Here is a 15,822-nt window from a genome sequence, read left to right on the forward strand (position 1 = left end):
AGAGCACTGGAGACAACTACCACCGTGATGGGACCCCTCTCCTCCAAACATTCTCTCGACTCAGGAGGTGGTTCCTTGGCCACAGACCACAGTGGTCCAGGGCTGGGAGGACACAGATGGCCTGGGCCAGGTGGTCCCAGCAAAGGGAAGACAGAACACCCCCGCCGGGCAGATGGGGACCTACGGGCAGTGCGCGTGGCAGGTGAAGTCTCTGGGGGATGGCAGGATGGCAATGTATCTTTCCCATGGGCCAGACACGAATCGGGGACACAGGGCATGACAAAGTGGGTGGCAGGGTGGACCCACATAACATACGTCCACCCGGAACCTCGGAACATGAGCTTATTTAGAATAAGGCACAGGGACCTGCCTCCTTAGTGCAGGAAGTGGTGCTCAGTCTCAGAGGATGAGGCAAAGCCACCCAAGACGTCCTGGTGCATTCTGGCCACCACCAGCAGTGAACTGGGGCCTGGGAGGCCCATGGGCTGTGGCATGTGCACATTGTCCTTGAGGCCACTCGGGCCCACTGAAGGGCGCTGGAGGAGGGGACAATTGCTGCACCTGCCACACAGGGGCTGGGTGGGAGAGCGGAGCCTGGAGGCTTCTGAGAGTGAGAAGAGGGCAGAGCCCGGCCAGGGACAAGGGGTGATGCACCTGCAAGCTCTTTAAGTGGTGAAGTCATCAGAAACCGTGAGCGGCGGTGGAGCGAGAGGGAGCGGAGACAGTGAGTCCCCTGTGGGGTCGTGGGGCATTCAGGCGGCCGGGGCCAGTTGCCAGTTGGAACTGTGGGTGTGGCCCCCAAGAGACGCTGACGTCACAGTCATCACCCAGGAGAGGAGCTGAGGTCACGGGCAGGAACACGTAGGGCAGAATGGGGGCCGTGGAGCTTGGGAGAGATGGCCGGAACGGCGTGGAGAAGAGCGGGAGCGGGGGACAGAGGAGGGGGTGACGAAGAGCAAGACCGAAGAGGGCAGTCGAGCACGCAGCACGCGGGGCAGAGGCCAGGGGCCCAGGAGACGGGGCGCCTGAGGGACAGGAAGGGGACTCCGCCTCCTCCAAGCTTGGATGCCAGGTGACCGGGGCCACGGCTGCTGGCGGCTTTGACCGGGGAAGGGCCGGAAGTCCAGGCGGCTCTCGCCTGACCCATCGGAAAGGGCTTGACGATGTGGGTGGCAAAGGTGCCTGCCAGGAGGGACAGGCCGGAGCTGGGCTCCAGGAGACGTACTGGCCGGGAGTGGCCACCGGGAACTGTGGGAAGGAGGCTGGCCAGGAGCGAGTAGATGTACAGGCTGACAGTGCGTGTCCGAGTGTAGACGGGGCCACCAGAGCAGCAGCGACGAGCAGAGGCTCAGTTGGGCCATTCTGAGGATGAGGGCTGGTGTGGCGGGGAAGAGGCCATGAGCCCAGAGTCGGGGCCCCAGGAGTGGACCTGTAACCAGGCGCTGAGGGCTGAGGAGGAAAACCTTGGAGGCCCTGGACCCTGACGGGAGGGTGGTCGCGTCATGTCCGGGAGCCGCACTCTCGGTGCCTTGTTTTTTTCTCTGAAGTAGGCTTCACAGTCGGCAGAGGCCAACACGGGGCTTGAACTGACAACTGGGGGCCGCGGTCTTGGGAAGCAAAGTGATGCCCGCCGGCCTGGAGCTCTGGGGGGGGGGGGTGGCAGAAAGAGCAGCCCCCACAGGCCAGAGGTCAGAGGGGAGCCGGGCCGCGGGAGCGTCTGCATTCTGAAGGCATGGACGCATGGACGTCAGGGGAGGATCTTGAGGGCTGGTGAGGGGCTTGGGCAGAGGTGGGGCCGGCGCCGGGGGTGCCAGGGGCCAGCGCTGGGCGCGGGGGCACAGGGGCGGGAGCCATGGGAGAAGGGTAGGCTCGGCTAAGAAGGATACGGCATTCTGGGCACCACAGGTCCCCCTTCCTGAAGACAACTTCTGGATAATTCTATCCCTCGCAACCCACAGAGCCTGTCTGGGCAGGCCACGGTGGATGGGGCTGCCACCGGGAGCAGAGCACAGGAAGTTCGCTCTGACGATTGGGAAATCCTCCTAGGCTTATATCTTGGGGACCCGATCCTCGACAGCCCCGTTCTCCTCTGTGGCTACAGAGAACAGGCAGCTCGAGCCAGGAGTGCCCCAGGGAGGCCGAGGCCGCCTTCACAGTCCCTGTGGCTCTGGCCAGCTCTGCGACGGCGGGTCCCGAGAGCCGTCTTCCGGGTTGACGCAGCGGGTCCGGGGTTAGGCTCGTGGTTGCCGACAGCGGCCCCAGAGCGGGGGTCCACTGAAGAGACGCTTGCACTGCTGGAAGGCTCGGGCCACTGCTCCAGGTTGGTGACGGCAGAGGCAAACGGGACCCCAGAGCAGCCGGGGCTGAACCCTGACTCCCAGAGCCCCCACGGTCCCCATCCTTTCTCCCTGCGGTGGTGACACGACGCTGGCAACGGGGTAGGGAGGAGAGGGCCGGGCTGGCAGCTCGCCGCCCGCCGGGCGTCGTGGCTGAGGTCCTTCCGTGGGCCCCTGCGGGAGGCGGCCGGCACGGAGCGCAGACTCTTTGCACCGCGGAGGCACACAGCGACAGACGGAGACGGCTCTGAGGCTGTTACTCTAGCCTCCGCGGGCCTGCAAGGGGCTCAGGGACGCATCACAGTGCCCCACCGAGAGGGCCACCGTGCGGGGCCGGGCCGTGTGCCTGCCGGACTCTGAGCGCGAGGCCTGGGCCATCCCCTTCCCGCCTCTCCGTGGATATGAACCATCCCTCCGGCTTCCTGGCCACCGAGTCCCGGCCCTCCCCTCCCTCTCCTTCCCCCTCTCTCAGCCCAGGGACCAGCCCCGAGGGGCGGTGGTCACATGGCACCACACCTGCACACTCTCCTCTCCGCTGGGCGCTCGCAGGATGCAAATCAGTCACCAATGTGGGAAGCAGGTACTGCGGGGTAAGAGCTGCTCTCTAAATTTAGACAGGAAAAATCCCCACAGAGCTGGCAGAAATATCCCGAGCCTTCCTTGTGGCGAACCTCTCAAGCAGGAAAGTGGGGAGGGGGCAGCGAGAGCCGGGGGGCTGTGTGCGGGATGGGGGCAGGGCCAAGAAAGGGTGATAGAGGCAAAGGCCCTCATCTACAGGCCCGTCTTTGTCACCCTGGAGCCACAGCCTCGGGCTCTACCCTGGCGGGGCTGGCCTGGATTCAACGGTCCTACCAGGCCCTCTCCGCAGTCGGTTCTCTGCCAATTCGGACCACGTGGACACCTCTCCAGGGTCCCTCTGCAACCAAGAGCTGTCTCCTTCCTTGCTCTGGCCAGGTAGCTGGCCATATTCCGCCCCCTCCAGCCAAGAATGACTGGGACCAGACCCAAGCCCCCAGGGCCCAAGCAGTCCCTCTATGGAGGCTGCAGCCTGGCTGGGGTCCTCGTCCTCGTCTCTCCACGGAGAGGAGCAGAGCAGGGCTCGGTGCCTCCTGACCCCAGAGCGGCACCTGACCCGGCCAGCGGGGTGTCCGGCCTTGGTCTGGGTGCAAGGAGCCAACAGGGCCCAGCCTGGGCCCTGCAGTGTTGAGAGGGGACGCGGGGGACACAGCGGAGAAGCAGCCAGACTTTGTTCTCAATCCCGTGACGGAAGGGGGCAGACCCCTGAGGAGCACGGTCGCAGGTGGGGACACACAGCGCCCTCACAAACCCCCTCCCCACCCCCGCAGACATTTGAGCCAGGGCAAAGGGTCAGAATGAGCAGCAGCCTGGGCCTGGCCTCACTTCCTGTTCTATATATTATCTTCTTTCCCAGGATGAGATGCTCCAACTCAAGAGGCACGTTCCGGTCAGGAGACACGCAGGAGACACGCAGCCGGAAAGGTGGGTGGGCCGCTCAGAGACCTTCCGCAGCTCAGCCGGTGGACGGGGGTCTACTGCAAGGGAGCAACTCCCTGCAGGCTCTGCGTACCCCCAGTCTCCCCCGCCATTCTGGCTCCCCTCTCTTCTGCCCCATTCAGCCCTCAACTTGCCTGGGACAAGCCAGGAAGCCACCTGCTTCTGTCTCCTCCCCTTCCGTAGCATGGGGGCTGGAGGGGCTGCCCCCCCTCCCTCCTCTTCCCCACTCACCTCCCTTTGCCCGTCCAGCCGATGGGTGTGGGCGTCCGGCTCTCTCCCGGTAAAAGGATTATATCATCTGTAATGTATATCCAGACACGCGCACTGCTTCTCGGGAGGACAAGACAAGGAGAGGGAGCCCGCACAGCTGGCCGGAGGGGGTTTATAACCGGGTCATTGAACCTGAACCTGAGCCCTCCCAGAATGGGGGTGTTAATGGCTCCCGAGGCCACGGCCCCTCAGAAATCAATCGCTGTGCACCTCTCCTGTCCCTCCTCTCACGTCACTCCCTCCTGTCACCTCAGCTGCAAGTGCAGACCCCAGGATGTGCATTTGGTTTAAAATGTCTGGCCCTGGCCCTGTTGGGAGCCGCCACAGGCAGGTAGGGTGCTCCAGAACAGGGTCTAGGACGCTCCTGAAGGCATGGCAGCCGGTAGCATGACGCGCCTAGAAGATGCTGGCTACAGCACCTCACGTGGGGGGAGGGGCAGGGCGAACGGCGGCACCCAGCCGTGGAGTGACCGGAGTGACAGTGATGGTGGCCTGGGGGCTGGGAGCAGGGTGGGCGGTGTCACGGGGGCTAACGGCTTCGGGTAGCACCCCGTGGGTGCCCAGAAATAAAGCCTCAGGTGTGGTGTGCCCACGTGCCAGGGCCCCCCAGACGGGAGCAGGATCTCCGTGCCAGGCCCACGGGAGGTAGGGCCTCTCCTCAAACTTTGCTTGCCTGGAAAGCGGCCCGGAATCGAGACCTGGAAAACGGGCTTAACAGGTACGGCTGTCTTCGGCCCGAGGCCCAGAGCAGCAGAGCTGCGGTGTGCCTCGTGCCTCAGGGTTCTGGTGGCAAAGGGGGCAGGGGTGCTGAGGACAGAGAGTCTCGGGGCTGCCCGGCAGCTCGGCTGAGATTCCCGTCCTGTCGGGAATGGACGGGAGTGAGCACGCGGGCTGGGCCGCTTTGGAGAGGGAGGCCCAGCTGCGTCTTCAGAACAACCTCGGTTCCAACACAATTGGCCTGGTACTCAAGTCCTCTTCTAGAAGGATTCGCATTTTATTCCTCAACAGGGTATACAGTCAGGCCTCGCTCGCTAAGTCCCCGGCCTGGCCTGGCCATTTCTGCCTTCTCCTCTTCCAGCACTGGGTGGGCCTTGTTGCCTGGAGAGCAGAGGCCCCGTGGCAGGGCTGGGGTGGGAGCTCTGCAGGGGTGGGGGACAGCAGCATTCGGTCCAAATGTTCCTCCTCCAGCCTGTTGGGCCCTGAGTCACTTAAGCACGGCATGGGGGTGGGGAGGTGGGGACTGGTTATCCAACCTTTCCAGAAAGTCCTCTGAGTCAGCTCACCAAGTCTTTGCCGGGGGGCTGACTGAGTGCCTTGGGCCGGGGCAGGGCCCTGGGTGGGGGGCAGGGGGGCGGCATTGGGGGCAGGAAACAGAGCCTTATCTTTTGTGGTCTCCATGTGTTTTCAGCACATGGGGGCCGGTCGGAGGAGCACAGGGTCGGAGCAGCAGGGCCCCTGCACAGCCTGGTTTGCTCACCTGTCAGGTGCCGTTATGGCCTTTTGGCTCCACACTGGCCCCCGGAGCCCTGACGCCGAAGGGGAGAAGAAAGTGCCAGCCTGGCTCTGGGGTTCCCTGGGCCTGCCTGCCGGATGCACCTTCCAGGAGCTACAACCTAGGAAGGCCAGGGGCCAGAGCAGGGGGTGGGCTGGGAGAGTGAGCCTCCCGCTGAGGCTGGAAGGGGTCAAAGGGCAAGGCGGGTCTGCCAGAGCGGCAGCAGCTGGGCTCTGCTCGCCCCATCTCATGGGTCCAAACTGCAGTGAGGCCAGTCCCAGAGGGCCCTGGGAGACCATGAGGTCCTCCTCCCCTCCCCCCAGCTGTACAGATGAGGAAACTGAGGCACCAGAGACAAAGCTGCCCCTCTCCTCTCTTTTCCAGGAAATGACTCAGGGGAATTCAGCAGTGCTGCAGACAGGAGCCAGGCAGCCAGGCCTCCCTTGGCTGCCCCCTCATCCATGGAGCTGCTGGCATCCCAGCCCTGCCCGCCTCCCTCTCGATGTCGCCCCAGCCTGGCCTCGCCTCGCCTCACTCTGATCTCCCTGAGCAGAGGCACGGGAGACCCTGCCAGAAGCTGGTCTACAGCAGCCCACAGCAATCGTGCCGCTTTTCGGCATCCCTTGTGCCCCATTCCAGTGGGGGCCAACTCACCCGTGACTCAGGCGGGAGCCCCTCTGTGCTCCTCCCCGCCTCCTCCTCCCCACAGCAGTGAGCGGGGCAGAGAATCCACTGAGTCTCCTTGTTCACACTCAGCTGGGGCTTCTGAACCCGGTGGGGCTCCACCGCCACGTCGCCACGTGACACCAGGAAACCAGTGCCTCAGTTTCCCTAGCCAGATCCCCTCTGACTCCCAGACTGGCGTAAGGACAAAATGAGGTCCTCGATGGAGATGCTTATGGCCTTTGGTGCCGAAGAAAGCAAAGTGGGCCTGGTGACAAGGCCCCCTCTCAGGCCCTCCCCCAACGTCCTGGCTCCACCCCTTCCAGGCACTGAGGCTCAAACGCTATTATTATTAGCCAGAATCTGATACACGAGAATGGAAGACAGTGCGGAGGGACCTGGGAGCTGGGGGCGGGGGGGGGGATTTGCAGTAGTCAGACGGACCTCATGCCCTCTCCCGCGTGGCAGTAGGAGGTGGCCCCAGGGGCCCAGCTGTGCCCGGTCCTCCACGGGCCCCTTCGCTTCCCTCGCTGGAAGCAGAGGCGCCAGCACGGAGTCTTCGGGGCAAAACCCTCCCCCAGCCCAGGTCCAGCCTGGGTCGGGTCTCCCCACCCCACTCCCGCGCCCTGAGCCCGCGGACCCCATGCCGCGAGCCTCCCGCGCAGAGGGTCCGCGGCGGGCAGAGCGGACAGTCTCGCAGGTGGGAGGAAGGCGGGCGGGGGCGGGGGAGGTGGAGGGAGACGCCGGGCAGGCCGCGCGGTCCCTCCCCTCTCCCTCCCTGCGCGCCGCCGGCGACATCGCCCCTCCTGGGCAGGGGGCGGAGAAGACGGCGACGGGAAGGGAGGAGGCGGCGGCGGAGGCGGGATTTGGAGTTTCCCTCCGCAGCGGCGGCGGCGGCGGCGGCCCCTCGGCTTCAGGCGAGGCCGCCGCCTGAGGCTCCGGTGACGCTCGGCGGCAGCGGCGGTGGCGCTTCCCGCCGCCTGGGCTTCGGAAACTTCCCGGCCGCGACGCGCGGAGCCGGCGCTGGAAGCCGAGCGGATCCGGGGTGAGCGGAGGTGAGCGGAGGTGAGCGGAGCACGCGGCTCCCCGGCACCCACCCACCCCACCCCCACCCAGCCCGGCCGCCCCCTCCGACGTGAGCTCCTCCACCCTGCACCCCAAAGTCTTGCCAAAGCGTAGCCCACGGGGCCGACGCACGCGCCCCTGTGAGACCCACTCGATCCTGTCACCGCACACCCCCCGCATCCCGCCCGTGCACCTCCCTGTCCTCTGCACGCGCGCGCATCAACCACGCACCGCAGACCTAGTCCCTGCAGTGAGCACAGCAGCAGCCCCTAGCCCACCAGCCAGCGCTGCCCCCAACTCAGGCTAGCACCCATCCCAGACCCAGTACACACCCAGGCGCGCGCGCGCGCGCGCGCGCACACACACACACACACACACACACACACACAATCCATCCCTGCCATATCTGCACTAACATAGCTCCCCTCACGGTGCCACCACCATCTCCAACTCCCCATATGCTCATTACAGACACTCCACCCACGTTCCCAGCCCAGAGACACTGCTGCCACCCACCTACCCCTGAGTGAAGCCCCAGAACTAACTTATGCCCCAGCAGCCGGCTCCCCACACCCCACAGCGGGCCCATTCCCCAGGCACACACCCCTAGCATCCCCAGTGTGCACGCTCACACACACCCCAGCACGTACGCACGCCTGCTGGATTTATGCTCCCTGGCCCCATCGCAGATAGCCCCCCACACCCCCAGCACGTCCCCGAGGCCCTCCCACCACCACCCCTGACACCTGGCACGCGGGCTCTAGAGGCTGCAGCAGTCTTCGCATCCCTGCCAGGTACCTCCCTAAACAGACCTTGAATCTCCCCCAGCGACTGGCCTGGCCTCTTCCCTAAGAGATAAAGCAGGCACTTGGGGTGCAAGGTACCATACTTAGATGTGGGCTGGGGGAGGAGGAAGGGAGAGGCGGGCACCGAAATGGAGGCAGCCCAGCTGGAACCAAAGGAACGCCAGTTGCCGAACCGGCACGTAGTAGGTCGGCTCCAGGAGGACGGGAGTCCGACACAGTGTGTGTGCCTCTCCGCGTGTGCCGTGAGGGCAGGGCTGGGCGTGCATGTGTGCCTGTGCGTGTCCGTGGTGTGTGTGTGGGGGGTGTGACCCGCGGGGAGAAACAGCACGACCAGCACCCCCCAGGGCTTCCTCATGCAACAATTGGTTTCATTCATTCACGCCTTCTTTGTTAACAAGCATTTCTTCCGGGAGCGCCGGGCATACGCCAAGCCCTGCGCTGGGGGCTGGGGCCAGCTTGGGGCCCGCTCCTGCCTTGGAGGAACTCCCAGTCCAGCGAGAACACCGACCAGGAAAAGCAGAAAGCCATCCCCGGCGGAAAGTGGATTTGGTGGAAAAGACACTGGATTTGGCAGGAACGCTGTCGCTGGGAGTTGTGCTCCTCCTGGCCATGTGACTGGGCCGCGACAGCCGAAATCCTGCCATTCGGCCCGGAGAGAACCGTGCATTTCGGGGTGAGGGGTGGCGGGCGAGGCGGGGCGCCGCTCTCCAGAGGCTCCGGGAGACCAGAGGGCGCACACGGCGCGCGCGGGGCCTACGGGCCGCCGCGTCCCCGCCGCCTGCGAGGGGCACCGGCCGGGTCGGGCGGAGGCCGGGGACGCCCGGCGGGACCGGGGCGTCAGGCTCAGCTCCCACCCTGCGGCGAGCGCGCGGCCTGGCTCCACCCGCCGTGCGGGCCTCCGCGAGGCCGGGCGCACTGCGCTGCCTCCCCCAGCCCAGCACGCTCCCAGCCCGCGGGGCAGGGCCGGCGCCCAGAGCAGGTGCTACCGGGAACCCCGAGTGCGGGCGGGCCGGCCAGGGTCGCTGGGGGCGGGGCGGGGGGGGGGGGCTTGGCTGCGCTCAGCCCCGCAGTGCGGAGATGGCAACAGGTTCCAGTTTGTCCTGCGGCTGGCGCAGCGGGCGCTGCTGGCGCCGGGCACTGAGTACTCACTTGCGAGATTGAACACGGCCCCTCCTCCCGATCCTTTTCACCCGATGGGTGGGCTTGCCCGCAGCGGTCCAGCGCCAGGCGCGCAGGGGGAGCCCCTCGTCAGGCGCTGGGAGCCACAGGCTCCGGCACAGCCCCGCTCTGGGAGAGTTTCTTGGAGCCAAGTTTCCTCTCCCTTCACCGGTGCTGAAGTTGCCTCCCTCCCGCGCCCCAGGCCGCCCCCACCCTCCTCTTCCCAGACAGGCTCCCCTCGCCTCCTGCAGGGATCCCTCTCTAGAAAGCATGCCTGGGCACCTCAGGAGCTCCTACCCCTTAAGGGGCCGGCTGCCCTCTCTCCAGCCACACTGACTCCCCACGACAGGGGGGCTGGCCGCCCCGCACCCCTCCACCTCCCTGTCCAGCATTGCCACCGCCCACAACTCGGCCAAGCCAGGCACTCCAGGCGGGCACACTGCAGAAGTCCTTGGTGGTTTTAACCAGGCCCGCCCCAGAGTTCCTTCCCCAGCTGCAGCGGGCCGGAGGGAGCCCCGAGACTTGAGGCCCAAGTCCAGGTGGCAGCCCACCTCTGCCTCTGGGAGCTAGGATGTGAGGGAAAGGACAGGACAGAAGACAGAGTCCCTGCCCTGGAGCAGGCGAGACCACAGGGGGCGGGGGGAGTGCTCGTGGGTCCTGTTCTGGCCGCAGCAGCCTCCAAATCTGCAGCAGCTCCCAGGCATTGCAGCGTCAGGGACCTGAGGCTTACAGCACAGACCAAGGAGGCCACAGGAAGGCTGCTCAGAGGAGGGTGCCTTGGCAGGGCGGGGGGGGGGGGGGGTCTGGAAAAGGAGCAGAATCTGAGCAGGCTACAGAGGACGGAGGCCTGGGCTGGGGAGCAGGAGGGCACGGCCCAGCTCCCTAAGACCCCTGGATCCCTGGACTCCCAGAGGCCAGGACACTGTGGGCTGTAGCCAGAGAGGAGTCCCAGGCAGCCCCGCTGGGCCAGGGAGGGAGGAGGGAAGGAAGGGGGACAATGGCGGCCCCTTTGAGGGCCCGGCTCCCAACAACCTGTCCTGTCCCTAGTATTCCTTCCTGAGTTGTCTCATCTTCCTCTGTGGCTCTGATGAACAGAGGAGACTTTGTAGGTGGCACTGAACTTAATTATCCGAAACGTCCGCCCTCCAGTGCTTTTGTGTCCTTCCCGCCTTAGTTGCACATCTTGTGGTGCCCACCCTGTGTGCATAGCTCTGCCTTCTTTTAGTTAGTTCCTTGGGATAGATTCCGAGCAGCGGCCAGAGGGTGTGGATTTCTTCCTAGCTCCGGATGCCTGTTACCAAACTAATTTCCAGAAGGGCCATGCAGATAAGAGCAGCACTGGGTGTATTCACTTTGAGAACATTTTACCAATGTACTGGTGGAAAGTGTTACCTTGTTTTCCACCGTCACCTTGTTTTGTTTTGTTTTGTTTTGTTTTGTTTTGTTTTGTTTGCCTTCCCTCCATACCTGAGGTGGAAACTTCTTCCCCCAAAGGTTGCATTTCTTTCCTCGCGCGGTCTTTTCTGGTTCCTTGCACATTTATTGGAGCCTTAACCTTTTGATTAATTTGTATGAGCTTTATCTTACCTGCTGTACATTTTTCTTCAACTCTGGTGTTTGCTTTTGATGGGTTTTAAGCAGGGAAGGGACACTTATCACACCCCGCATTATCGAGTTCAGTCTCCCTATTACTGACCTGTGCGGCTAAGTTGGGAGTGCTGAGCAAGCAGGGACCCTGTGTGTCCTGCCTGTTCGTCATCCTGTGTCCATGGAAGGTATGGAGGCCACTGGCCTCTGATGAACAAATGATGTGGAGGCAGGGAGAGAGGACTTTGGAGGCTGTGACGGGGACCTGGTCAAGAGTTGGCCAGCACGAGCCCTCACTGCGGGGAGCAGAGGGCAGAGTACAGGTGCAAGAGATGAATTTAAGTCGAAACTACTTGGCTCTTGACCAGGGAGGAGGCAGAGGGAGAGGCCAGGGATGATTCCTGGGACAGTGACGTGGTTAAGAGCAGAGCACCTCAGTTAGGGACTGGGGACTCAGGGCTCCTGGCTGGCTAAGGCCATGTGTGAGGGAAGCTATGGGGGGGGGGGGGCGGCTGCCCAGAAGCTGTCCTCTGTCCTCCTAGCCCTTGGGCAGAGTTCTGGGCCAGAAGACAGCAATGGGTTTCTGGTCTGGCTTCCTCCTCCCCTCCATGATTTCAGTGGCATCCCACAGTAGCTCGAGGTGCTGACTGTGATGAGCCCATTAGAGAGATGGGGTCACTAAAGTCCAGTCAGTGGACGTGATGGTCCAGGGTCAACGAGTGAGTAGGGCTGGGTGGAAGCTTCTGGGGCAGGGGCACTGGGCTCTTATCCCTGTCCCTCCCCCCTACTTCTAGCTGGGCAGAAGAACTGAGACTGGTCACCTGCTGGGCCCCTGACCTGCCCTTGGCCTCTGCCCCGGCCCGGTCCCGCTTCGGTGCGAGCCCCAGCTCAGCGCGCCACTTGGGGGCCCACCCGACTGCTTCGCTGGCACCCGTTGGCTCGCCGGCCCCCCTGAGCCCGCCCCCGCTGCCCCGCCCCTCCAAACGGCAACTCCACGTCCAAAGGCAGCGGCTTCCAAGGTGGAAGCTGGGTCCCGCTGCCAGGAAGCTGCCGGTTGGAGAGCTGCGCGGGACTCAGCGTCCACGTGCGCGCCTGCTTCGCCACCCCGCCCTCTTCCCCGGAGGCCGGGCCCGGGGACGCCCTACCGGGGGAACCGAGCCCCGCGTCGCGCGCTGGCCTCGGCTCGGACGTCTGCCCGCGGCAGCCCGCCGCGCGATCACCCTCCAGGTCTCTTGCCTCCCGTTTCCTCCTCCCGGGCGCCACCGGGGCCGGGTCAGCTCCGAGGAGGCCAGCTCAGGCCCATCCCTTCGGCGCCACCTCTACTCCCCCGGCCGCCTCTGCCGGAGCACACACCCCCAAAGTCGGAAGCTTGAACTTGGGGAGCGATTGCGGGCAGGCCAAGCGAGAGCCGCGGGAAGGGGGTGTGCTGCGGGGTGGCCGTAGCCTCAGGCTGCCCCAGCGGGGCCGGCCAAGGACCCGCGGCGCTCCGAGGGCCCATCGGACACCCGGCCTTCCTCTCCTGGAGGACCTCTCCCTCCTCCCCTCCAGGAGCCGGCCGCCGCGCCAGGCGTTTTCCTCCTCCGAGGGCTCGAGGCGCCCTTCCGCGCGTCCTCGCCGAGGGAGGGGGCGTGAGAAGAGAAGCGGGCCGTGCAGGGGTGTCCCTGCGGGGCTCTCGGCGCCCGCCTTGGGCATGCGGGGTGGGCTTCACGTCTCGGCCTCTTGGCGGCCGGGCGCGGGGGACGCGAGCTCACGCCGCGCGCCTGCCCCTCTCTCCGCAGCGCCGGCGGGCGGACGGGCCGGGAGCCGCGAGCCCATGGAGGGTCTGGGCCGTTCGTGCCTGTGGCTGCGGCGGGAGCTGTCGCCCCCGCGGCCTCGGCTGCTGCTCCTCGACTGCAGAAGCCGCGAGCTGTACGAGTCGGCGCGCATCGGCGGGGCGCTGAGCGTGGCCCTGCCCGCGCTGCTGCTGCGCCGCCTGCGGCGGGGGGCCCTGTCGGTTCGCGCGCTGCTGCCCGGGCCGCAGCTGCAGCCGCCCCCGCCCGCCCCGGTGCTCCTGTACGACCAGGGCGGGGGCCGGCACCGGCGCGGGGAGGCGGACGCCGACGAGTGGGAGGCCGACTCGGTGCTCGGCACCCTGCTGCAGAAGCTGCGCGAGGAAGGCTACCTGGCATACTACCTCCAGGGTACGTGCGGGCGCTGGCGCGGGGCACCGGCCTGGGAAGGGCCCCGGGCCCCCGGGGGCTCGCAGGGCCACAGCTTCCCCGGGGGGCGGGGGGGGGTCCTAATGCATTTGTCCCTGGGCAAGCCCAGCCTTATTTTACCTAAAGTGGAGCTGAGATCCACTCTCCCCTGAGAAAGACCTGGGGCAAGCCCTTCGCCCTGGAGAGCCCCAGTTTCTGAGGCTGGAAAATGGGGAGAATCCGGCTGCCCTGCCCTGCCCTGCCCTGCCCAGCCCTGCCTCAGGGGACGCTCAACAATAGAGTACCAAGTGCGACTCCCAATCTCCCGGGAGGACGTCACCACCCCCACCCCACCCCCGCAGCTGCTCTGCCGCGGGCAAAGGAGGCAGGGGCACAAGAGGACAAATCCCCGCTCTGCAAAGGCTCCGGAATGGGGAAGGGGTGGGGGGAGAGAGAAAGAGAGAGAGAGAGAGAGAGAGAAAAGCAGTGAAGGTAGGAGGAGGCAGAGACCTGTCCCATCATAGCCACGGGCTGGGGGACGGAAAGGGATAGGCTGATACAGGCCTGTTGGCTCCTTGAGGAGCCAAACACACACCCAGAGGCCCAGGGTAGGGACAGGGTTCCCAGGAGCCTGCAGAGCCAGCTCCCCACTTCCCCATCAAGGCGGCTCATTGGACTGTTGTCCCTTGCTCCATTCTGAATGCACGGGGACACAGAAACCTATAAAGCGTCGGATGTCCAGGCCCCACACCTAGCCCGGGAAAATAGTTATCCATACACGAAGGAGATGCTCACTTCTTGGGACTTTGAATCGACCCAGGAGGAATGATGCGCTCGCTCTCAGGCTCCTGCCTCTTGGGGTGCTCCTGCTTGAGCTGGATGGGGGAAGCACCCAGGGACAGAACTCACATCTGAACCTTTCCTCTTTTTAAAATTTTTAAAAGTGTTTATTTTTGAGAGAGAGAGAGAGGCAGAGCATGAGTAGTGGAGGGGCAGAGAGAGGGAGACACAGAATCCGAAGCAGGCTCCAGGCTCTGAGCTGTCAGCACAGAGCCCGACACGGGGCTCGAACTCACTGACCGTGAGATCATGACCAAGCCAAAGTCCTACGCTTAACCGACCGAGCCACCCAGGCGCCCCAGGTTGCTGACTGTTGAGTTCCCTTTGGGGACCTCTGCAAGCCCCCTCAGGTGTCGGAGTCGTATCCCCAGCCAGGGGTGCTTGGCTGCCCAGGTGGCCAAATCGACAGGACGGTCCTCCTCTCCCCTCCCAGGTGGCTTCAGCAGATTCCAGGCAGAGTGCCCCCACCTGTGTGAGACCAGCCTCAGCAGCCGGGGTGGCCCAAGCACAGCCCCAGTGCCCAGCCCAGTGGTGGGGCTGGGCGGCCTGTGCCTGGGCTCGGACTACTCTGATGCGGAATCCGAGCCTGACCGCGACTCCATGAGCTGTGGCCTGGATTCGGAGGGTGCCACGCCGCCCCCAGGGGGGCTGCTGCCATCCTTCCCTGTCCAGATCCTGCCCAACCTCTACCTGGGCAGTGCCCGGGATTCGGCCAACGTGGAGAGCTTGGCCAAGCTGGGCATCCGCTACATCCTCAACGTCACCCCCAACCTGCCTAACGTCTTCGAGAAGAACGGCGAGTTTCACTACAAACAGATCCCCATCTCCGACCACTGGAGCCAGAACCTGTCCCAGTTCTTTCCTGAGGCCATCGCGTTCATTGGTGAGTCTGCTCAGCCCCCTCTGCCCCCCTGCCCCCTGCCCCCCCAGGCCTGGGTCCTGGCCTCTCTCACTCCCCCATGAGGGCCCCATGATGCACTTGGCTGCCGTCCGCAGAGCCCAAAATCGGAGCGGCTCTTCTGGGGGCGGGCAGTGCCGGCACCAGCTCCCGGAGGCCACCGGCGAAAGCCCCTGGACTCCTCAGGCAGGACAGGGCTCCCAGGCCAAACCGGCCAGAGCCACTCGGTTCCAAGAGGGCGGAGCGGGGCCCGCAGGTCACACTGACCCCCGCTCTGCCCCCATCTAGATGAGGCCTTGTCGCAGAACTGCGGGGTGCTCGTTCACTGCCTGGCAGGCGTCAGCCGCTCTGTCACCGTCACTGTGGCCTACCTCATGCAGAAGCGCCACCTCTCACTCAACGATGCCTACGACCTGGTCAAGAGGAAGAAGTCTAACATCTCACCCAACTTCAACTTCATGGGGCAGCTGCTAGACTTCGAGCGGAGCCTGCGGCTGGAGGAGAGGCGCGCCCGTGAGCGCAGCAGCGGGGGGCAGGAGTCGGCCACCTCCGACCCACCGTCCTTCTTCACCACCCCCACCAGCGACGGTGTCTTTGAGCTGGACCCCACATAGGGCGCCGTTCCACCCCCCCCCCATGGGTGCCCCTGACCACCCATGTGCGGGGGTGGGGCGGGGGGGGAGTTGGGGGGAGGCAGAAGAGGGAGGCAGCAAGTTGGGGAGGGGGGGAGAGCATAATACCTCATGGGAAGGCTGTGGGGAAGAGGCTGGAGCCAGGAGCCCCTCCAGGGTGGCCTCGGGGAGAGACCTGTCCTACCCACTTGAACCATGCACGGGAGTCCTATTAAATGTGCCTATAAGCAGGGCCCGGGGCCACCAGCCTGACCCGCGCCGCTTTCGGGGCGGAATCACGCTCCAGAACCTGCCTCTTCTGCGACTGTTACTTTTTTCTCTCGGGGGGGGGGGGGGGGGGTTGGGGGGATTCCCATTCCAAGGGACCATTCCAAGCGGCTGCC

General features: G+C 65.1%; 1 protein-coding gene across 1 annotated transcript; it reads left to right on the top strand.

Moving 5' to 3' along the window:
• The first annotated feature begins 12,568 nt into the window (after positions 1–12,568).
• On the top strand, positions 12,569–15,757 carry DUSP9 (dual specificity phosphatase 9). The gene is made up of 3 exons (XM_049644923.1): positions 12,569–13,072; positions 14,343–14,792; positions 15,096–15,757. The coding sequence occupies exons 1-3, from the start codon at positions 12,583–12,585 to the stop codon at positions 15,419–15,421; spliced, it is 1,266 nt and encodes a 421-aa protein (XP_049500880.1). The 5' UTR covers positions 12,569–12,582; the 3' UTR covers positions 15,422–15,757.
• The last annotated feature ends 65 nt before the right edge of the window (positions 15,758–15,822 follow it).

The sequence above is a fragment of the Panthera uncia genome, chromosome X, assembly GCF_023721935.1.
Source record: "Panthera uncia isolate 11264 chromosome X, Puncia_PCG_1.0, whole genome shotgun sequence".
NCBI lineage: Eukaryota > Metazoa > Chordata > Mammalia > Carnivora > Felidae > Panthera > Panthera uncia.